At 37.7% G+C, this 24,826-nt stretch overlaps 2 protein-coding genes across 4 annotated transcripts in view; one reads left to right on the forward strand and one right to left on the reverse strand.

Moving 5' to 3' along the window:
• The window catches only part of LOC124612509 (vesicle transport protein USE1), a 133,635-nt gene that overhangs the window by 47,450 nt on the left and 61,359 nt on the right, over positions 1–24,826 (reverse strand). For 2 of the 3 annotated variants that reach the window (XM_047140755.1, XM_047140756.1), the window contains exon 2: positions 9,657–9,757. In XM_047140755.1, the coding sequence (XP_046996711.1) occupies positions 9,657–9,752 (96 nt within the window). In that variant the 5' untranslated portion in view covers positions 9,753–9,757. Of the gene's footprint in view, positions 1–9,656; positions 9,758–13,194; positions 13,337–24,826 lie in introns of those variants that run through there. The other variant, XM_047140754.1, reaches the window with a different exon arrangement.
• LOC124612508 (neuronal acetylcholine receptor subunit alpha-10-like) overlaps positions 13,360–24,826 on the forward strand; it is a 53,630-nt gene continuing 42,163 nt past the window's right edge. Inside the window, exons 1-4 of the mRNA XM_047140753.1 lie at positions 13,360–13,511; positions 13,604–14,071; positions 15,629–15,777; positions 20,284–20,328. Of these exons, the coding sequence (XP_046996709.1) occupies positions 13,448–13,511; positions 13,604–14,071; positions 15,629–15,777; positions 20,284–20,328 (726 nt within the window). The 5' untranslated portion in view covers positions 13,360–13,447. The remainder of the gene's footprint in view (positions 13,512–13,603; positions 14,072–15,628; positions 15,778–20,283; positions 20,329–24,826) is intronic.

A 24,826-nucleotide genomic window follows, 5' to 3' on the forward strand; every position in this document is an offset into this window, starting at 1 on the left:
TTCCCTCTTGCTCCACACCTCCTTTTTTCCTCACACCTGACTAGCACCCCATTCCAGTCAAGCTGGAGAACTGCAGTCCTGGCACAGTCTATTCAACCAGCGAGATGTTGCCATACAGGTGTGTCCGCATGCGTGTCTATGTGTATGTGCACTCTAGCTTGACAAAGTATTTTTCTGAAAGCTAGCTAACTTTTCAGTCTTGTTTGTATGCCTGTCTATAACTCAATGCCTCTACTACCTGGTGAGTTGTTATTTTCACTCTTAAATTATTTACACTTAAGACTACTGGAATGTTTAGTTCTCCTAAAAAAAACACAGTTCTTATTGTCAACTCTGAAGTTATAAAAAATTACCTTTGTTAAGAGGGCAGATCAAATATAAATGGGATTTTTTTTTTTAAATTCATTTATTGAAAAACTCAAGGCAATTATAATTTATTTTTCCACATTGTCTCCTGCTTTGGAAATGCATTCGTCCCAGCGTATGGGCAGCTTTTTGATGCCCTCATCATAAGAAGAACTGGGTCCTGTCACCAGCCAGTTGGGCACGAAGTCTTCCACACTCTCGTCATCTTCAAATCGTCGCCCCTCTAGAGCTTCTTTAAGCGATCCAAATAAACGGAAATCGCAGGGCGATAAGTCCGGGCTGTAAGGAGGATGATCAAGTGTAGTCCAATGCATTTCCTGTAGCTTGTAGACAGTTAGAACTGCATTATGTGGTCGCGCATTGTTGTGGAGGAGGATGACCTGTCGAATCGACTGGTCTAGTCTTTTGCAGTGATATGCAACTCTTGCCTCATTCAGCAGTTCGTAGTAGTAAGCAGCATTGATTGTGCATTGCACATGCAAAAAATTAATCAACAAAATGCCTCACTGATTGAAAAAAATGTTTGAATGAATCTTGCCAGTTGACAGCCAAAGAGTCTTGGTTTTCACTGGTGCTGCCTCCCCTTTCTTCTGCCACTCCTTACTGGCTTGTTTGGATTCTGAAGTGTAGTGGTGAATCCATGTTTCATCACAGGTGATTATCTGACTCAAAAATGCATCACCTTCTTCTGTAAACCTTACTGTGAGCCTCTGACAGACATCCAAATGTCTCAACTTCAGATTTTCAAAAGTTTAGAGACCCATCTTGATCACACTTTAAGGAACTGTAGGTCGTTTGCGATGATTGCTTGACAGCTCCCATAACTGATTCCGACTTCCTGTGCAATTTCTGATACTCTCGCCCGTCCATCGTCATCAATAATGTCTTTATCCACATGAATGTTATTGTCTGTAATGCTGCTCCAAGGACGGTGATCGTGTTGCTGATTTTCCACATGTTCTTGTCGTTCCTTGAACTTTTTATGACAGGCAAACACACATGTTCTTGATAGTATTTTATCACTGAACCGTGCAGTCAATCTTTGGCAAATTTCTGCCACTGTAACTCCTTCACGAGCAAGAAATTTGATAATTATGTGTTGCACAATGGAGGGGTGCACCTGTTGCTCAGACATCATGAGCGTTACTGACGAAATGGCGGGAAATACCTAACAATCTAACAGCATGCTCTCCTCGCTTCTAACGGTCCCACCTTAGCATCGCAGAAATGCTGAGTTACCAACTGTTGATGTTCAGGAACAAAAATTCCGTTTATATTTGGTCCCCCCCTCATACAAAACACTACATGTTAATAGAACTAAAAAACATCACTTTTATTCTTGAGAGCTATGACTTTCAAAATGCTGTGGAACATACTAATTTCTTATCTGTCATTTCTATTCTACTGATAGTAATGAAGTTCTTTACCAATCCATTGAGTTGGAGGCCACAAGTTATGTGAAATCTTCTCCTCTGTTCACTTATCATTTGTACGTCTTTGATTTATTTTCTTATTTCTTTATTTACACAGGACCAATTATGTAGCTCATGACAAAATGCAGATGAAAAAAAAAAAAAAAAAAAAAAAAAAAAAAAAAAAAAAAAAAAAAAAAGATCACATTTCTGTTTCTGAATTCATGCAATCTCCATTCAAGAGAAATGTGAGTTCCTTTGTATTGAGCAAGGAAGATGGAAATGTCATTACTGCTTAGCCCGAATTTTTTTTCATTGCTGATGGCAGTCATAGCCTTGAAATTGGTTCCATGTTTCACTACACTGTTGATCTTATAAACACTTCTGCTGCTTAAGTTGGTGGCTATTCCTTGCCTTTGGCTGTCTGAATATGTCTTAAATATAACTGTGTACAGTGTTGGAAGTTTATATATATTTTATCCCTAATAATCATTTGGAATCTGTAAATGAAATCTTCCATTTTCTTAATTTCATCCTTGCACTTACCATACCTCTCCATTTCAATTGATTGATTAACATTTTTTCCTCCTCCAAGAATAAATATAACAAACTTTCACAGTGGCTGTCACAGTACACACATATCATCTTGAAGATGATCCATAAGAAGGGGACCCCAAAACTCTATACAGAGTAGGTCACAACACAGGATAGTTCACAATTCACATTAGAGGCTGCCATGGGTTGCGCAGGTAACTTAGTACATAAAGTTTTTATAAGGAATCTCTGTCCAGAAATGTAGCATTTAGATACAAAATAAGTTTCAAGAATGGATCACTTTCAAATCTCTCACTTTTCAGTATGCGCACAAATTGAGAAGAGGGCACTGTTGTCAATCCCTGTTGTAATTATGAAATCATAGACCATTTTTGTCTAACAACAATTGCTTCAATAAACTGGTATGTTCAAAACTAGGAGGGTTGACTGTGGTGCTCCATGGACTCGCCACAGTCTCGACTTTGATAAGGATATCCTTCATCACATAGAAAAGAACCCAACAATGAGTACTGAAACATTGCCCATGACACAGGTCGGAGCTCATTGTCTCTGCTGTGTATGTACCATGATGCGGGAGATTTGAACTTCAAACTTATTTTATATCAAAATGGTTCATTTCCAGACGTGTTCATTATCCAAATTTTATTTACTAAGTCACCTCTATGGCATTCTAACTGATGACAAATTGACCTTGACAGCACTTCACAATCAAGGTGATCTACTTCACAATCAAGGTAATCTACTTCATTCGTCACTGAATTGAATGTTGCTGCAGTGTCTGTGGATTGTCTGCCGTGTGCCACACCACTAAATAGAGGAGTCCTAATTCCCTTTCCTCTGTACATTCAGACCAGTGGTGGCTGGTTATCATGTGCTAAAGGGTTGCAGCACACTGTTAATATCACACTAAAACTATGCCATTTCACTTTGAATGCAAGCCATAACTCACATTAAAATTATGCCATTTCTCTCTGAATGCGAGCCAGAAACCACGCTACAATCATGCCATTTTTCTTCAAATGTGTGCTGGTACGCAAAAAAAATGGACAAAAATATGTTCGTAGTGCTCTCTCTGTGACAACTAGAAACCAGTGGCAAGTCCTGAAATGATGGTCAGCTGCGCTACAATCAGCTCAGAGAAGGGATGCAGTTGTTTGTTTTTGACTGTGCATGCTCTGATGTGAAGACATCCCTTCTGGCACTATAAGTTCTACATTGCTCACAGCACCAGGTCAATATTTTTCTTTGAAATTGTATGCAATGTATTGTGCAGGCATACATTATGAGGGGTTTATTAGAAGCAGTTGATTTAACGGTGTAGAGGGGGAGTGGTTAGCAGCAGTGACTGGTAATTTGTTGGCCCTAGATTTGATACTCGCAGCTTCTAACTTTTTTTTTTTTTTAATTTTATGTTATTCCTCACAATGTTAAACAATTTATTATAAAATTTAAATACATTTGAACAGTTAAATTTATATATGTAAAATTAATATATTCAATTTAGTTATGATTCCTACCCTTTTACATCAAAAGTCTACAGATGGTGAAAAAGCTAGTATACGAGCAATTTTAGTATGAAAGTTTCTTTTTTCCATAGCAGTTACTAATTTATTAAAAGGTGATGACATTTTCTATTTTTGCTGCATTAATTTTATTTGTTCATTATTTGTGTCAGCTTTCTAGGTCATTCTCAAGTGACTTTGTGGTCCTTCAATAGAAAAATATACCTTACATATTGAAATGTCAGTGTCTTTAAATTTGAGTTTCCAGTTCATTACGTTTCACATTACTGTCTTGTTGGTTTGACAGCTTGAAATTTGCAAAGAACAACACAAATTTTAAGATAGTGATATTTCAATATTGTTTTCTCTTCCAGAACCACAAAATCACTTGAGGATGGCCTAGAAGACTGAAACTTGAGATGAATAAATAAACTTAATACAGCAAAAGTGGAAAATGTCACCTTGTTTTAGTAAGACAGTGTTTTCTGTAGATGATCTGCCAGAGAGGCTCTTTTCCAATATATCTTAGGAGGAGACATTGAGACTTAAAAAGAGTTATGTAGATCTCCAATTGAAAATCTAACAACAGCACATGGAATGAGGCTCACTGATTTGGCTCAAACTATGTTAATAGAAGCAGATAAATGCTCTTTTCAAGTTCATAGAATATTTTGTCGGACTGGGCCATCGGATGAGGTATAATGCCCTCTATTTATGTAGGCATAGAGTATGAGGAAAATTCAAACAATGTCAAACAGGTGCGGTAGCTGAGTACTTGGCTGGCTGCCCACCTGGGAACATTTTGTGCTGCCACTCCTATTGTGGGTCCTAGGTAGACAGGACTTCCTGACCAACAACCCTCACGCTGAGTCTACTGCTGTGTGAGCTGCTGCTGCTGCTGCTGCTGCTGCTGACGTCTGGCAAGTACTAAATTTAATTTTTGATTTCTGTTCTGCCTTCTTTTGAAAAACCATGGCTTCACTCAATCAATCTAACATAATGCAATATACATTTGACCAGAATTCTGAAAGACCAACTACATTCGAAATTCATAACTGGATAACAGATGATATGAAAGTTCCTATGGAACACATAAATGGACTTCTTGATTAACTCACTGTTCATAAAAATAGACAACACTGATGAAACTGGGAGACTGAGGTGGGGGGGATGTACTTGGAATTTTCAACACAGAGACAGGTCATTTAGCAACATTATGATTCAGCATTGAGCTTATGGCATCAGGAATGTAGAAGTGTGCACTCTACTTCTTGTAGTGCATGACAATTAGATCATAAAGTCTTTCGGGATATATGGGAATGTTTTTGGACTAACAAGGGAAAAATGGGGTACTGCCTGCAGATTTCAAGTAGACTCAGGGCTGCAGAGTGTAAAAATAGACTAACGAAAACATATTCCATCATTAAAAATGGTTTGTGGTCACATAGGATTTGTAACATACAATGGACAATCACAGAGGACAACATAGCAGACAACCGATGAAGCTGAAAACTAGGAGAAGTTACTGATTTGAAGTGACTTCAATTGTGTTACAGTGAAAGATCACATATTGACACCAAACACATGTACCAATATAGAAATTGCCATCAGAAAAATGCAACTCAGATATGTGGCGGGGGGAGGGGAACCCACCCACACACACGCTCACACAACCTAAGTACACATTCTCGTACAGCAACAGCAATAGCAGACACTTGACAGGATATCATGCCTTGGAACTTAACCCATAAAATATCCTTTGTAGAAATAAAACCCTTCACCTTCTCAGAACACAGCTGTCAGATTTCAGAAATAAACCTACCAATACAAAAGAAAGACTCAGGCGAAAGCTTTTGGAGAACGCTCACTAGTGACACGAAAGATACATCACTGCTTAAGGAAATTGATGCTACATGGCGGGAATGCCTCAAGAAGAAAGAGGCAGCAGAAACATCTGTAGAATGATGGACAACACATGCTAAACCCAAGATCAGAAAAACACTTATAAAATACAGCAGACTTTTATACCCAGCACATAAGAGACACAATAAATGCTCCAATGGACAATGAGACAGAGCGCTTGCACAAACTAAGATGCATAAAGGTTAAACTCATGAACATAACAAAAGAGGAAACAAAAGGAATCAAAACAAGAAGCCAACCAATGTGGACAATAGAAGAAGAACTGGCCGCAATGCACCATATCAGCAGGATAATTAAAAAAACAATGCAAAAAGAAATTAAGGAACTCAAAACAGAAGAATTATAACAGCAATAGAAGAGATCTTGGAGCAGAAATGTAACTACTCTTCAACTGTTGAAGAGAGAGGAATTGAGTGACACCATAACGGACATCCTCCTACACAACTTGCCTGATGTTCTGACAGGTGCAGATAGATCAAACCTGGAAGAAAGTATGGAAGAAGAAGATGTCCATAACATCATTAAATCCAGCCCAGCTGGAAAATCACCAGGATCAGATGGGATTCCCACTGAATTCTACTATATGAGCTGGAACACTGTTAGGGACACCTTCACGAAGTTGTGAATGACAGGATTGGCAGTCAAAAAATACCAGAAGATTTCACAAAGGGACACACACTCTTAACCCAAAAAAGGTGTACTACAAAGAATAGAGGATTACAGACCTATCACACTACTAAACACTGACTACGAAATGGCAGTGTGATGTGTGGCAGACAAGCTGAAAAAAATGATACAGCAGTAAACAAATCCAAGGCTGTAATCGTGTCAGTGGACTTCGATAAGGCCTTCAACAGAGTAAGCCATGACTATCTACACAAGATTCTAGAAAAACTCATCCTCGGAGACTCTTTCCATTAAATAATAAAGAATGTACTTAACACTGCCACCGCCAGGGCATTAATAAATGGCTGTAACACAAAACTGATACAAGTTCAGAGGTTGGTAAGACAAGGCTGCTAGCTCTTGGTGGCACTACTTGCCTTAGCTCTGAATCCCCTGTTGCAGAAAATCAACAAAACCATCAATGGAATCACACCGCATGCCACTACAGTAGAAAATAAAGCCATGATGTAGTATTCTTCATAGAAGACAAGGCAGACCTCCGAAGAATACAAGAAGTCCTTCAAAATTTTGAATGAGCGGCAGCGGCAAAAATAAATCTGAAAAATACTGTACTCATACCAAGTACTCAGGAAAAAAGAAGCTTAACAAAGGTAGCACATGGTACTCAGTAGTTGAAACACAAAAATGCATGGCACTACAACTTTACTCATATCAAATGAAAATGGCAGCCCAAAACTGTTACTCAGTTCTGTACAAAATAAGAGGACTCACAAGGTCAAACGGAAATACAGAGCTAGACTTATTCCAGAAGGTGAATCTTATCAACAAACAATTACTATTAAAAGTGTTGTTTATGGCCCAAATGTCAAGTCAATTAAAAGAGATAATGAGAGACACAGAAGGGGCAATACACTATCTTCTATGGTGTTGTGAAATCTCTAAAGAGCAGTGCACCCCATGACAATGGTTATACATGGAGGAGGAGTGGGACTTATCGACCTACAAAGTATATACGAGGCGTTTCTGATCCACCATTTGAAAAAATCCATACTGCTTGACAACCGCCTGGCCAGAGTCAGAAAAAGCTCTAGTAAACCTAGGAAAGATCCCTTTCAAACTAAAATACATAAATGAATATTACTTGCAAAATGGATACATAGTAGAAACAGCCAATAACCCGCCCATAAGAATGACAGAAAAGCTATATGCAGAACGGAGAGAAGAAGTGTGACACAACAAAACTGAATTTTTTAAAAAAAACTTTAAATGGTTACAAGTATGGCAAAACTTGGACAAAGTTGTCTTAAATACCAAAGTAAAAGCAGGCACACTTCACGCACAAACGACCGTCAACTACAGCACCTTGGGCTGGAGATGTTGAAGCTTGTATTCATGTGTGTGTCAGGTGTGCTTGCTTGCTTGCTTGCGTGTGTGTGTGTGTGTGTGTGTGTGTGTGTGTGTGTGTGTGTGTGTGTGTTTGTCGTTTACTGACACAGGCTGTTGCCGAAAGCTATATGTGAGTGTCCCTTAATTGTGCCTGTCTGCAACTTGACATGTCTCCTTTATGATAAGTAGCAATCTGTCTTTTCCTACAGTGTTGGTATTCCAGCACAGTTTGAAAGTAAAAACAACCTGGTGTAAGGTAATAAATGACATTACGACATTGTGGCCACAAATGTTAAATATGCAGCAATCAACCTGAGACCCCAACTGACAAATGCCTTAATCACAGCTCCATTGACACCTTAGTATATTGTTTTCAATGCAGGAACACAGAAAGAACATGACAAGCATGCACAGAATTGCTAGCATTTGTCAACAGAACCACTCTGGCAAATGTAAAATTGCAGCTACTGACTGCACCAGACACAAAACCTTTCCCCAAACAAAAAAGGCTAAGTGTAGTGCCCTGCGGTCGGCAGGAAAGAACTAACAGTCAATTTGAACACACTTTATTCTAGTTAAAGAAAAACGCCTTCTTGGCATAAACTAAGAGTTAAACGCAAGAACAACCAGAAAAAAAAACCACAACTCTCGTGGTGGCAAACCAGATAAAGAAAAAAAAAGACAATGGAATAACATACTGACCAAAATCTACTCTACACAATACAAAATACAATGTGCTACTACAATGCTATGGTGAATGAGTACAATGCTAGGGCTGGCATAAGTACTGGCCGGAGCTGTTCCTAGTGGTTGGTAAACACTGCCGGTCTGACGGTCTAGGTGTGCTTATAAAGCCGGGTTGACGGAGTGCTACATGAGTCATATGAGTTCCGATTGGTGGAACACTGCCACATGTTGTCTGGCAAAGTAGTACTGTGTATATTTGGAAAGTCTGTTATTGTTTCTGTCCACTGGTGATGTTTCTCTCCACACTCCTGAAAGGGGGTCGGCAACCCATCTTGCATGTCAGTTGTGCGGGCCCTCCAACAGTAAGGGGTCGCTATGACACTAAATTACTACATGGATTTTAGGCCAGACTGTGTATTCAATAATCAAATTAAAACACAAAGACAAAATAGAATACCTATCATACTTATGGGAGGAAAATAAAATAAAAAAATCATGGTCTCCGAAAGATACAGATCAGAATTCACGATCTTTATGCAAACAGCTCGAGGTGGCCTTCAAGAAAGCCATCAGTCCATGTGATGTCACTGTCTCCCCAACCCTTCACAGACGGAAGCCAAGCTGAGGAAGGTTGCAGCCCACGGCGGCCATCGCACCAGCCCCCAGCCAGCCCGTATGAACAGGACCCTCTCCTACAATGTGACACAAGAGTTGTTTTTTTTCATCATGACAGTACACAGCAGGAGTAGAAATTTCTACAGATAAATGATACTGTCCCAGTATGTACCAAAAGTTTTGAGCAGCCATCCTATACCCGTTTCGTTTCCATGAGAGAAGATTTTATAGCAAAAGTAATAATTTTAATAGTTGAAGTGCCCCTATAATGTGACCAACTATCACATAACACTTGCAAAAAATGATGTAATGGGTAGTTTCAAAAGACAGGTTTACAGTAAAATGGAATATATTCTGAAAAATGTAAAATACTCTGGGTGGAGCTGAGAAACTTTAACTTTCTGTAACATATTCATTTATAGCTCAATATACACTTTTGCTTAGCTCCATAGTTATGTCTCACTGATACTGATTAGAAATGAAATAGGATGCCTTGCTAATAACATGTGTCATACAACTGCTTAACTACAGACGTCTTGGCCTAAGGTAGATATGCCACACTGCAGCATTTTCCAATAAATACCTTATCAAGTCTCCAGTCTTTCTTGTCTTCCCTTGCTAGCTCATCACAGTGCAACAGCAGTCGCTGCAAATTGACTTCCAGCTTTGACATCCCCATACTGCCTGTAAACCAAACACAAAGTTTCCATTAAAATATGACATACTTGGAAGTTATAACAGCAGATTTTTGGACACATTTACACTGGGCCACATTGAGCCATGTCAGCTCAATACAAAATCGAAGATGTTCAAATTTGTAATACATGGTGACAGTTATTTCTGAAATTCATTTTTTAATGATTTACATTGTGTGTAAACTACTTCTGATTCCACATCAGCATTTCATTTTGCCAGCTGTGCAGAGTAGTCCATAGTTCCATCAGCTGATGAATACATGTTTGCTATAGGCTGTAATACTCACAATATTAAAAAGGCAAACATATTACTTAAACAAGGTGTTTTGAAGAAGAGTGAGGACAAAGATAATCTACTTTTGGAATCTACAAGCTTATCTGTCTGAGAAGTGTTGCTAAAATCGTTATGTAGCAGACAGTACGAGCAGAGGCTACTATGTGGAATCAGTCCCCAATCAATGTGGTTTTAGAAATGGGAAATTGACATATAATTCTGTAAATGAGGCAATATAAAATAATTGTGTAGGGGAAAAAATACATCATCAAGTGGTGGCAGAAAGAAAAACAGATAAAAGCTATGGAAATGTGCAAGTTTCTGGAGGCAGTGGCTCTTTACTCTGGAAGAAGGGTTAACGGGGAAATGAAGAGGGATGAAGGAAAAGGACTGGCAAGATTTAGGAAATGGGGAAGGTTATGAAAAAGTTGCCCAGAACCCTGGGTTGGGATGACCTATTGGACAGGATGAGAAGAAAAGATTCAATAACTTTAGCAAGAAATACTCAAAGGAAATACATAGCCGCTGTAATCACAAGCACTGCTGCATTGTTTGATCTGGTGGCTAGTACATTTGTACCCCCTAAGGGAGTTGGACTGCCTTCACGCTCTACAAGGCTTCCTAAAAGACATAGAGGCAAGAAATGCATGTCCAGATCAACACTTAAGCAAAAAGATTTCTGAAGGCTGTCCACAAGCATTCATCTATTATGGTCCTGTGTTTCACAATTTTATGTAGGGTCCACTCCAAGGAAAACGGCAAAAGAATCAGCGAACGGTTTGACGGCATATGAATCTTGTCAAGAGTAACTTATGAAATGAACTAGAAACAGATTTAACACTGGTCATTGAGAGGTGCACAACTTGTACCTGTAAGTAAGGTTACAAGCAATGCCACAAAACACTATACATATTTGGGAAAAGACCCTGTAAGAGATCCACTAATGTGACTTAATAACACAGCCATAAAAACAAAATTTTAAGTGTCTTCCTGGGTGTGATTCAATTTCTGTGCTCCTATAGAAGAAGCATGTGTGAGAGGTACAAAAGTAAAATGGAAAATAATAAGATATGCAATATGATATTATCAACAGGCTATTTTTAACTATTATTTTGAAAGTGTCTGGACTGTTATGCTGCTGCTGGTAGCCAACACAAAGCTTAAACAGGATACAACAAGGGATATTTGTCAGGTTATCAGGAGCCAAAAGGTCATAGAGAAAAATAGCTAAGAAACAAGAGCTTCTTTCTCTGGCAGGAGTGTTGGGATGATGCTGATAAAGGAAGACAAATCCACAACTTCTTTCCAAATATCAAACAAAGGGGCTGTATGTGGTATCTGAACCCCTCAAGATGGCCGATTCACTTTCTGATGGCCCATAGTCTATAAGTAACTTTCACCAAATCAAAAGAAAAGTAGCAAACAAATGTGCCTGCAGAGAAGAAGATCACATAGTCTGGTAATGTATGTGGAAGCAACTACTGCTGAGTGGCAGCAAAAGATTCACAACTGAACACCAAGAGCTAAGGAGATTCTGTACCATGACTCATCCTTGCAGATCTTAGACAACATTCCTGATGCAGAGCCAAAATAAACTCAGGAGACACAATCATTTGAATGTAATAATAACACACACACACACACACACACACACACACACACACACACACACACACACAAAAATTGGTCATGACCATTGTGAAATTGCTCTATTTTCCAACAATACATAGTTCATTTACAAATTTTCCACTCAAATGTGATTGCCTGCTAGTTTACGTTTACTGCATTTGAATTCCTTTTTCTCAACCTCAAGTCACATTATTCTTATGACCACAGGGTAAAATATTTAAGAATAAATAAATAAATAAATTACAAGGCAGTTACTGTGTTTCCCTAAGAAAGTATGCCTAGTCTATGTTGGTAAATAAATGATTTTTTTTTAACAGGAAATGACACTGAGTAACTTCCTTCCAAAAATAAATGAGAGTTAACTGAATGTTCCCCATGGTAATAAGAACAGATTTATGATATGTCAGCTGAAATATGACTGGAACACTCTGTCCAAAACTACTTAATTGTCACAGTGGCCAACTACCACAGTTTCAAAATGGTCACAACAATTTGTGCACACACGGCAGAACAAAACTGTATTGCCTGTCCATCCCATCCATCTTATCCCAGTTACTTCTGCATGATGTCTTCCATTTTTTCTTATGTATAGTCTTGCAGCCTCTAGCATTTTTCAAACAAAGCTGCTACACAACATTATTGTAGCTTTGCTGGTGGTGAGCAATGTTTTCTGTGCTCAGGTGCTATGTTCCACTAGCTCCTGGTATTTTCTACTCCATTTTGTTTGTTACATCTATACTGTGAAATCACATTCTGAATGCTATAAAAATAATTTAACTTCAATTTACATAAACAATTCTATAATCTCTATTTCACTAAGATCACATAAATTCATTATGGCCCTCGACCATATTTACAAAATACAGTGCAACGTCTGTTCATTCATAAATATTACAAGGAACAGTCAAATGAAAACAAGACAGATGGAAAAAAGTAAGTAAACTGTTTATTTCTTTTAAAAGAAATTGTCATAACTGTTAATACATTTCTACCACCGTGAAAAAATGTTTGCAGTTGCATACACAACCATGATTGTACCCAGATGTGCACCTCTTTGTCTGAAGCAAACTGACAGCCACAAATGTCTTCCTCCAGGTCTGCAAAAACATGGAAATCATGTTGGGAGAGATCAGGACTGTATCGAGGATGCGTAAGGGCTTTCCAGCAAAACTTCTGAAGCATAGTAGATTCAAGGTTGTTTTGAGTAAGCTGCAGAATACTGAAAATCAAGTTGTTTTTGCCCTGGAAGCCATCCATACAGGCAACCTGCAACTTTTACCACGTTTTCAAATAGTCATTTAGTAATATAGATATGGAATTGTGATTACTGTTGACACTTCTGCACACTAGTCAAAAATATGTGCTAACTGCCCTTAAATATTTAAGCATTTAAAATAAAAAATCCATAGTAGGAATACAGATCTACAAGGTCAGTTCTCATCTCTTCCACTCGTGTATCTTTGAAACAAAGAAAAGTATGTATACAAAAGTATAAATACAGTATATGTTGTTGTGTGAAATACCAATTACTGATGCAGTCTTCATTGAGAGAGCTCTCAGTTTTTACATATGCTGTTTCCATATAGGTATCTTTTGTGCCTTAAAGTGATGGAGCTTAAAAAAATTAAAATTCTAATCATAGGTACAGACAGCAATGTGAACGGATGCAATAAAAAGCTTTAAACAAGGATAAGATAAATGGATATCAGACAACTTCCTGTCAGTTAGACAGCTAGAGGAATACATGCTTCAGTTGCATTGTGTTTGTGATCCATAATGTACTCTGATGTTTTACTCTTCTTTCTTCTAGTGGGAATCTTAAAGGAAAAAGTTAATGCAAGTACGTGCAGCCATGTACAATTAAAACTGGATCCAGTTTGTACGTGCTAATACTTATTAATATAAAACAACTTGCACATAATTTTCTTTCAGATCTACAATATGGGTGCCAGACTGAGTTTACTGATACATATGCATACAAAAATTTTCATCCAGTAGATGAAATAGCTACATATGCTAATAATGCTATGATAATAAATTTTTCTGTGAGAGCATCAAGTGATGCCCATATCCTTCTTTCTCCAACATCATCACTCACATTTACTACTCCTGTATATGAGATTGTTCTTGGTGCTGGACAGAACTCATTTTCTGTAATACGTGGAAAACAACGACGGAGGACGATGAATCACACAAGAACGCCATCTATTTTGTCTGCTACAGAAGAACGTGGCTTCTGGATTCGTTTAACGAATAGTCTAATAGAAATTGGAAAAGGAGGTGGAGATGAAAGAATTTTGTACGCTGCAGATCCTCTTCCTTTACATGTTCAATATGTGTGCTTCAGTACATGGTATCAAGTTACTGGAAAGTGGATATATGGCTGTCCTACCAACAGAGGTACAATTATGACGTTCATTTAACTTTGAATGTTAAACTCAATCACAATTTATTGAACATCTTCCTAAATTGCACAAACATTAGTTTATGTTAATGAAAAAGTGACAATCTGCTGTTAAGGATTTAAATGAATCGTCTCCAAACACATTACATCGCAATAAATATGACACCAACAAAACTGAAATGAGCAAAATATTTTAACTGAAATCATTATCACAGATTTACCAATGAACTCTTACGAGAGGACATGTCAAGCATCACAGATGTAATGAATTCACTCTGTATTGTAGTGGAATCAACACATATTGCATACATTTTATTGCTATGCTCATGATGTTAGATACAGATTAGTTTTTTGTTTTAAAATGAGAGACAATTTACATAGTAGGGAAATTCCACAAAGTTACAGCAATGATGAAAGCTTTAATGCAGTTGCTATACTTGATAAATTTTTCTGTGATAATTAGTTTGCATGTAAACCTTTCACTTATTTAATAATTTTTATTTTATTCTGTTGACTATCCACTGAACTCTTTGTTGCAACAATAAAAAATAAACTGAAGGTATTTGATAAAAATGAGGCATCTTGATCAATAAAAATCTATATTATTTGTAACTGATGATAATTACTGCATAATTATATTAACAACACTGAGGTAAATATTTGATCTGTATTTGTGCTATACTCCGGTGCCACACATTTACTTTTTTTGAATTGTTATTTACAATAGATTTGTTTCCTTCGTGTTATATTCTCTTACAAATGCAACAACAGCCTCTGATATAATGTATCTATCAAAAATAATATAGTCTGTTCAATTAACAGAGTATTTAATCTCCTTTTCCACACAAGCAATAGATTCTCTTGTGTGAAAACAATAGTTTTTTATGTGTGGCTAATATAAACTGAAAACACTATTGTTCCAAATGAATCAACACCCGCCTCACGGATTCAGTCACTTTTCCAAAAATCATATATTGCTTCTCAGTTCTTTATAACTGTTACCTACTTGTCTGTTTCCCTGTTTCTCATTTGGATTAATTCTTTTGCCATTGCAAACTTTCTTTGTGGAATTCTTTTCATTTAATTTACCTGACTTTTGAAGAACTTGATACTTATAAATCTTTCATAATTGTCTGTTGCTGTATTATTGTGTCTATCACTCAGCAAAAATGCATTCCTTTCTCTTCGTCTGTCCACTTGTAGCACCAAGTTTTGCAGTAGGTCAGTAAGTTTCTGCAGTTTGGATTAATGGCCTCTAATCAATCTTAGCATATTACACAATATTTAAGAAGCTATGGTAAAAAACATTTTTAGAGCCAGGTTTCACATAATGAACTCTTTACAGTAAACTATTTACCACTGAAATATGATTACTTTTTTAAAATAATAATAAACAAGTTTATTCAAAATATAAAGCACTAAATACAAATTTCTAAAGTGCAGTAAAAGATGAGAGTGGGAGTGTGAAAAAATCGCAACAGTGCATGTAATTTGGACCTAGTGGTCTAACAAAACAACTGAATAATTAATAACTGTTTTTCACATGTCAACAGGATATCAACAAGAAGAAGAACAATTGACTGTAACACAGAAACTGCGTAAGGACATGTTGACATATTATGATCCATATTCACGACCCACTGTTGCTGAAGATCAAATCACAACAGTATACATTGATTTACAGTGTTTAAATGTGAAACTGGTAAGTCTGAGCATCAGTCCACAAATTAGGTGAAGAACTATTATTTTTCCTGTGCATCTTCAGCTGTTTTGCAATGTAAGAAATATTCTGTAAGTTTTGGGCTAGCAACTGCAGAAATTCTTTGTCTTCTACTGATATTTCAGCCACAAATCTTCTGGCAATCCTTGAGGAAAGCCAAGAGACTGATAACAAGCTGCAAACAACTGTCTTACATGCACCACAGCAGTGGCATGGTGCAAGCAAATCTGCAGCAAATATGCTGGTGGGTGGCTTAGAGGTGTTCTTGAAGATGTCCACTAGCTATGGGAAATGAGGAAAGTGCTCAAATGGCTCAATCATTCTTTGGTGAATCTTTGCTGCCAGGTGTGGTGACTCTTCTGTGAGCTAATTCGAGTAAGCCTTCCAAAATTCCTTCATCAAGCAAGACAAAGTAAATATTCCAGAAATCGAATCAAGAACAGCTGCCAACATGAGTAACGTAGAAGCAGATGTCCTCAGACTAGTGAAGCAACTTAGATCACTTAACAATAGCAGGTCTCCTGATCCAGACACTATACTGGTTCTTTCAGAGTACGCTGATACAATAGCTCCATTTTTAACAACCATATACAATCGTACCCAAAGACTGGAAAATTGCACAGGTCACACCAATATTCAAGAAAGGTAGTAGGAGTAATCTGCTAAATTACACGCCCATATCATTAACGTTGATATGCAGCACGATTTTGGAACATATATTGTGTACGATCATCATGGATTACCTTAGAGAGAATGATCTATTGACACATAGTCAACATAGAAAACATAGTTCTTGTGAAACACAACTAGCTTGATCTATTGACACACAGTCAACATAGAAAACGTAGTTCTTGTGAAACACAACTAGCTCTTTACTCATACAAAGTGTTGAGTGCTATTGATGAGGGATTCCAAATTGATCCCGTATTTCTAGATTTCCAGAAGGCTTCTGACACTGTACTACACAAGCAGCTTGTCGTGAAACTGCATGCTTATGGAATATGTGACTGGTTTCGTGATTTCCTGTCAGAGAGGTCACAGTTCATAGTAACTCTGACAGAAAGTCATTGAGTAAAACTGAAGTGATTTCTGGCATTCCTCATGGTAGTGTTATAGGCCCTTTGCTGTTCCTTATCTATATAAACAATTTAGGAGACAATATCAGCAGCCATCTTAGGCTGTTTGCACATGACGCTGTCGTTTATCGACTGGTAAAGTCATCAGAAGCTCAAAACAAATTGCAAAACAATTTAGAAAAGATATTTGTATGGTACAAAAATCGGCAATTGACCCTAAATAACAAAAAGTGTGAGGTCATCCACATGAGTGCTAAAAGGAATCTGTTAAACTTTGGATACACAATGAATCAGTCAAATCTAATGTATGTAAATTCAACTAAATGCCTATTAATTACAATTACAAACAACTTAAATTGGAAGGAACACATAGAAAATGTTGTGGGAAGGCTAACTAAAGACTGCATTTTATTGGAAAGACACGTAGAAAATGTAACAGACCTACTAAAGAGACTGCTTACACTATGCTTGTCCATCCTCTTTTACAATATTGCTGTGCAGTGTTGCGTTCCTTACCAGATAGAATTGATGGATTACATTGAGAGAGCTCAAAGAAGGGCAGCACGTTCTGTATGTCACTGAAATGATACAGGATTTGGGGTGGACATCATTAAAACAAAGGCGTGTTTAGTTGCGGTGGAATTTTCTCACGAAATTTCAATCACCTACTTTCTCCTCTGAATGCGAAAATATTCTGCTGTCGTTGACCTACACAGGGAGAAATGATCATCATAATAAAATAATGAAAATAAGAGCTCGCACACAAAGATACAGATGTTTGTTTTTTCCAGGCGCTGTCCGAGATTGGAATAATAGAGAATTATTGTGAAGGTGATTCGATGAACCCTCTACCAGGCACTTAAATGTGATTTGCAGAGTATCCATGAAGATGCAGATGTAGGCTGGATTCTATGTCTTGTGTTAACTGAATTTCCACAACTTCCATTATCATTTAGTAACAAATTATGAGATAATTGCTTTCTTGTGATTCACAGAGTGGCCTATATGGATGTGGCGTTCTGCCACAACTGACTTGTAAGGTTGTCTTGTAAGGTTGTAGTAAGTGAGTGTACAGTTGATTTTCAATATACCTTTTGTGAACAGTCCATGCTGCTTGCTACCACTCCCACAAGGAAACAGATAAACATCTGCCTCATGAGCAACAAGTTACCTTTGACTGAGCTGATGATATTTGTCTTCATAGGAGGGTGAAAATCATTTTGGCTTGATGTCTGTTGCAGATCTCTGCTATCTTCAAGGAAAGAACACTTACAAAAAGCATAAATGTAACATACTTGACTGCATCACCCTCATCTTTCTTATTCTGTATCTAATCATTTGTTTAGTGTGAAGTGCTTTCTGAATCTGTTGCTGAGGATATCCATTCGGTTTGAATACGTTCTTCAAGTAAACAAGCTCATCTTGCAGGTTGAAATATCACATGCCCTATATGCTGAAGTTTTAAGGACAGACACTGTTTGGGAAAGGTAACAGCAGGAACTAGCACAATATGTACAGTGCAAGGGCTTGGGATATACTATGTGTCCTGAGGCACCCACCGTCCAATGGTAATCTAAAACAGAAATATATATGTGTGTGTGTGTGTGTGTGTCCATCTGTCCTAGGTTACTGAAGCCAAACATTGTTTAAAAGAATATTTTACAATGCTGGCTTAAATAGATTACATTACTGCACTGAAGGGCTGCATATATTACATGGAATTTAAATTATTGGACATTATTAGTAATATACACATCAATTGGTTCCGCTAAGAAATTGATCAATGGAGTACAATGAGCTGCCCATTAACAAATACTTTAGAGTCCTCTTAAGCAGTACTTTATAAATGGCCAAACTTTTTGTGGTTACTGACAACTATTGAACAGATTAGAGATTAGATTAGTAGTTGTTACATAGATCATGAATACGACACTTTGTAATGATGTGGAACTTGTCAGGTTAATAAAAAGTGTCTGTACTGGATATTACATTACACAAAATATTACATGACATTTAATTTTTTTCCTTTTTTTGTGGGGTGGGGAAATTACCCACTTACTACTATATCTGAACATCTAATGAGTAGAAGGAGTTGCCATTCAGAAATTCTTTTAATTTCCTTTTAAATGCTATAGGGCTATCTGTCAGACTTTTGATGCTATTAGGTAAGTGACCAAAGACTTTTGTGGCAGCATAATTTACTCCCTTCTGAGCCAAAGTTAGATTTAACCTTGAGTAGTGAAGATCATCCTTTCTTCTAGTATTGTAGCCATGTACACTGCTATTACTTTTGAATTTGTTTTCATTGTTAATAACAAATTTCATAAGTGAATATATATATTGCGAGGCTACAGTGAAGATGACTAGCTCTTTAAATAAGTGTCTGCAGGATGATCTTGGATGAGCTCCAGTAATTATTCTGATTACATGCTTTTGTGCAATGAACACTTTTTTACTCAATGATGAGTTACCCCACAATATGATGCCATACGAAAGCAGAGAATGAAAATAGGCGTGATAAGCTAATTTATTGAGATGTATATCGCCAAACTTTGCAATGACCCAAATAGCATAAGTAGCTGAACTCAAACATTTCAGCAGATCTTCAGTGTGTTTTTTCCAGTTCAACCCCTCATCAATGCATACACCTAGAAATTTTGAATATTCTACCTAAGCTACCGATTTCTGATCAAAGTCTATATTTATTAATGATGTCATTCCATTTACTGTGTGGAACTGTATATACTGTGTTTTGTCAATGTTTAATGAGAGCCCATTTGCAGAGAACCACTTACTGATTTTCTGAAAAACATCGTTTACAATTTCATCAGTTAATTCTTGTCTGCATGTTACTTGTCTGTATGTTCCTGAATAATGTGTGCCCTTTCAGATCAAAGCAAGTTATATTTACTATTCAGCATAGAACATAGTAGCTTTTTATAGTACCTGTTTCACTGTACTAATAACTCTCTCCATATCCTTAAAAGATTATCATCTTGCTGAGTTCAATGGAAAATGTATGTGACTGATGGTGTGGATGCAATAAGTATATGATAAAGGACTTCATTTGGAAGAATTTTCTATTGCTCATCACATGTAAAAGGCAATTAGAAGTGAAACATAGTTGCACTATACCTATAATGGTGTTCAAAACCTTTTTTCCAAATTTTGTTTTTCTTTATGAAAGCTGAAGTACTGCTTTCATTATTACTGATTTTGTTGTAAACAATTAAATACAATTTGAAGTTGTGTTATCTGACCACAGGTCTCTCCTCAAGAATGTTAATAATTACAAGAATTTATATTAAACAAATTACACAGAGAATTTTTTATTACAATTAATAGCAAATTGTATAACTTTTCTCATACATTTAATTGAATAAAACCTTGCATTTCTCTATTCTCTGTCTAGGATGAGAAGAAATCCATATTCACTGTGAATGGGGTCATGCGAATGGTGAGTCTTATTTTTATGTTTTATTTGCAATTTTATCACCTTTTTCATTTATGCATTAATGTCTTCAAACTAAAATATGGTGTTGTTGGTGCTCTTGAAACCGAAATGCTTTAATGAAAAACATTTTTGTCTCCAAAATGTGGCACACAGTTCCTCATTGCTATACTATGTTCCAGGGCCCTGATAGGTCTCATACTGTTCACAATGTCTTACGGGACAAACTAAAAGTGTATGGGATTGCCAGCTGGAAGATGCCAAGGTTAGATTCTATTGTCTAATCGGAAAAGGAAAAGTTGTCTTTCTTCATATCATCTGGTTCTGTTCCATTCCTAGCATTCTGAAATTCTTTTTTTGTAGAGAGAAATTACATGAAAAGGAAGAATGGAAGAATACGATGTGCAGGTACCGAATGAAAGAATGAGCAGTTCTGAAGCCAAGGTACGGAGATGCATAAGACGAAGGAAACAGCTCAGAAGTAATTTTGTTGTAGTCTATATCCGAGTTACATCTACATACATAGGTGGTAAAGCCACTGCGAAGTGCATAGCAGAGGGTATTCCCCATAGTACCCTGTACAAGGATTTCTTCCTTTTTCTTATGTGTATGTAATACCAGAATGGTGATTACTCAAACAGCTCTGTAATTAATTTAATCTTGTCTTTGAGGTCTGCACAGGAGTGGTACAAATGGGCAAGAGATGAGAAACAGTGAGTACAGGTCTAAAGTTGAGAGCTGCATACACCAGAACTCAAGGTGCCTGTTACATCAGAGTTAGACTGACTACCTTCCTTCTTACTACAGTTCTGAGAGTATGATGAGCCTGAAAAGACCAGTGCTGTGGTCACTTCCTACTTGTTGATTCATTCTCTCTTACTGAAGCATACTGGAGTGAGGCTAACTCATTCTTAGTACTGAAGTTTAGTGCACAATCTCGCTACAGTACAGTAGCATTGGCAGGGCAAATGACCGATTGTTGGGATCAGATGGCCTCTGACAAAGCTGTCTTTTGCAAGACTGTGAAATGTGTGAGACAAAAATAGGGTGATGCAGTGTATACAATAGAAAATGTGCTGCATCAGAGGAAGAACGATGTTTGCAAATGTTTAACACTATATTCCAAGCTTCAGATGAAAAACATGCATAGTTCATTCAATTAAAACAAAATTGTTGTTTTCTTGTTTGTTTCACCTCCACCATATAGTCTACTTGCATCCAACTACAGATTCCAGAGGAATAGGCAGTGGAAGAGATTTGCAAGTTGAGTCTCTGAGTGTACAGAGAGAGGAAGTTTGGAGTTGAAATTGTACTACCTGCTGGCAAGTTTAAAGCAAGTATGTGGAGCTCTTTCTAATCTCTAGTAGGGGCCCATGGTATATTCCTAGATTCCTCATTTAATACTAACTCTTGAAACTTTGTAAGTACGCTTTCACAGGATAGCTGATGTCCATCTTCAAGTGTCTGCCAGTATAGGCTTTTCCATGTTTCTGTGAGAATCTGCTTTGTGTGTTGAACAAACCTGCTGCCCTTAAAATTCAATACAGCCTGTTAGTTCTGTGTGGTATGGGTCCCATACACTTTAGGTGTGTCACATGAGTAATATGTAAGCAGTCTCCTTTGAAGACTGACTGCTGTACAGGTTACCACCAGTCTAAGGGGTATAGGTAGTAATGACTTAACAGTTTGAAAAATTTTTCATAACAGTCAGTACTTTGATACTTCCTGTAATGGCCTGTGAACCAGTTTCAACAATCGTTATAGCCCGGAAGTAGTTATTTCCAGTTAGGATTGCTTGTGGGCAAAGGTTCCCATGTGTTGACTGTAAAAGCCAACAAAATGAGTGAGGAAGGTAGGTATCACATGCTGGATGCAGCGGATATGAGGGGAGTGTTGGTTGCACAGCTGACTCTCTCTCTCTCTCTCTCGATGGATATCTATCTCCCTCTCCTTTCCTACATCCCTCACTCTTCTGAGTGAGTGGTGCTGCTACACCAAACCTAGGGCACGCCAATTGTACTCTGTAATGTAGAATATATTTTGGTTTTACCTCTTAAATGCATTGTTCTCTTATGAACATGTCTGGATGACCCACATGATGACCCACGTCCACCTGACGGGTTGTACTCTGCATTTTTCCAGTAACCTAACAAAATCTGTCACTTTACCTATGACTGATCCTATGTGTTTCAACTTCATGTCTCCACAAACTGTTATAACCAGACATTTGCATGATTTAACTGACACCAAATCTGACTCTCAGTATTGTAGTAACAGAATGCCACTATTCTGCATTTTATGAAGAGTACAATTTTATATTTCTCAAAGTTAAGTAGGTTGTCTACGTGACCTGATGCTTTCCCATCATACATGCTGTTTGAAGGGTTCTCGGGTGTCAAGCCAGATACAATTGTCGAATGCCCATGATATTTTGGCGAATAACTGTTTCACCATCATTAGGTGGTCTATCAGCACCACCTGATGATGGCAGATCAGTTATTCGCTGAAATATCGTGGGCATTCATGATTATATCTGGCTGGACACCTGAGAACTCTTCAAATAGGTTTTCTGCATTTGCAGCACTCTGAAATCTTATCAACCTCTGACTGAATATTTTGTGCAGTTTTTTTGGATAGCACTTCATTAAAGAAAAGAGGTGTCACTATTTTGCTAGGAGATTTTAATGCGCAAATAGGAACGGGAAGGAAGTTTAGAGGTCCTGTGGGAGATTATCCAGCCCCCAAGAGAACAAACAAGAATGGTGAGAGATTAGTGGAACTGTGTAGGACACACAAGATGAGAATAATGACCACCCATTACAAAGCTAAGCCAAGCAAGAAAATAATCCTGAAAACAGGATTGAGGAAAAACAGCTACACCATGTAGCAATCCGTGACAAGAATCACAGAGAGATTATGAACACAAAAATGAGGAAAAATACCAGGATGGAATCAGATCACCACCTTGTCGAAATAAAATGCAGATGGATACCCAACAGAGCAAGGAAATGTAGGACCATTAACACCCAGAGAATCGACCTAGATCTTCTGAAAAAAACACAGAGCAGAGTATTTAAAGAGAATGGTAGTTCAGAGTGATTGGAAGAGAGTGAGAGATATGATGGAAGAAGAGGCAGTGGGACTGGCCACTCACAACAAGAAAAGGAAGCATGAGTGGTGGACAGAAGAATGTGAGAATGCAGCCGAGACCAGGAGGAAAACATGGATGAAATGGAAATCCTGTAAAAAGCAAGAAGACTGGTCGAAATTCCAGAATGCGAGAAAAATTGCTAACAAAATGATCAGAAATGCCAAGAGAAGTAGATGGTTTGAGAAACTGAAAGAAGCAAACACAACCTTCAAGAAACACAAACCACATATCTTTTTCCGAGAAATGAAGAGCAGAATCAAAGGTTTCGAGGCGTAAGATTCCTTCGTAATAGTACATATAGTATAAGATGGCACAATAAAAATTGGCAAGAATGAGGTGTGCGAGGAAATGGCTAGGAGTTTTAGAGATTTGCTGAATGCAGAAGCACCGACAGTAAAGTGGACCCCTTACGCTCTAGGAACAAAAGTCAGGATAGACAACGTACCCAAAATGGCAGAAGTAGCAGAGGCAGAAGTAGAGAGACAAAAGAATAGGCAAAGACAGCACTAAAAAGTTTAGCCGAAACAGCAGAAAAAGTCAGACTGAAGATTGCATATAAGAAGACCCAGACATAGAACACTGGAAGGCAGATGACCAAATGGTTGACAAAGTCAACAGTTTTCGCTATTTTGGGGAGAAGATAACAGGTGGCATACAAAGCAACAGTAGTGCAGTAGACGGGGCACAGATTTTGCAGAAGCTTTGGTATGCGGTGAAATAACATATGGCAAGAAAAATCTGTCATGGAATTCAAAACTGTGACATTACACAGCAACTGTAAGAAATGCTGCTCTCTATGCATCAGAAATGATCACACTCGGCAAGAGAGCTTCTATGCAGCTGGAGGAGGAGGAGCAGAAAAATTTGGGAGGCATATGAGACACCAAAAACGTGGGGATATCTGGATACACAGAACACGACAGGAACTGTATGAAAATATTGAACCCATATCGAGCGAGATACGGAAGAGGAGGTTACGATTTGTTGGGCACATCGTGAGGCTGGATGAGGAAAGGTTGACTAAGAAGATATGGAATGCAACATGTCATACAGGAAACAACAGGTTGAAGGAAGTCAGAGATGACTGGAAGGCTGTAGGAATAAAAGAAAGGGATCTGCAGGTAATAGTACAGGACAAGGAGAAGTATAAAGGGTTTGGTGGATGGTTACAGGTGGCTGGACAACAAAATCAAAGTTTCTTAACAGAAGAAGAAAGAAACAGAAGAAGTGAAAGAATGAAGAGGTATTGGGAAGAAAGAAGACTTGCAAAACAAGCCACACGTGATCCTGAAGGGTCTTAACGAAGCAGAAGAAGAAGAAGAAGAAGAAGAAGAAGAAGAGAAGGAAGCATAA

The sequence above is a fragment of the Schistocerca americana genome, chromosome 4 (assembly GCF_021461395.2).
Source record: "Schistocerca americana isolate TAMUIC-IGC-003095 chromosome 4, iqSchAmer2.1, whole genome shotgun sequence".
In the NCBI taxonomy this organism is placed as follows: domain Eukaryota; kingdom Metazoa; phylum Arthropoda; class Insecta; order Orthoptera; family Acrididae; genus Schistocerca; species Schistocerca americana.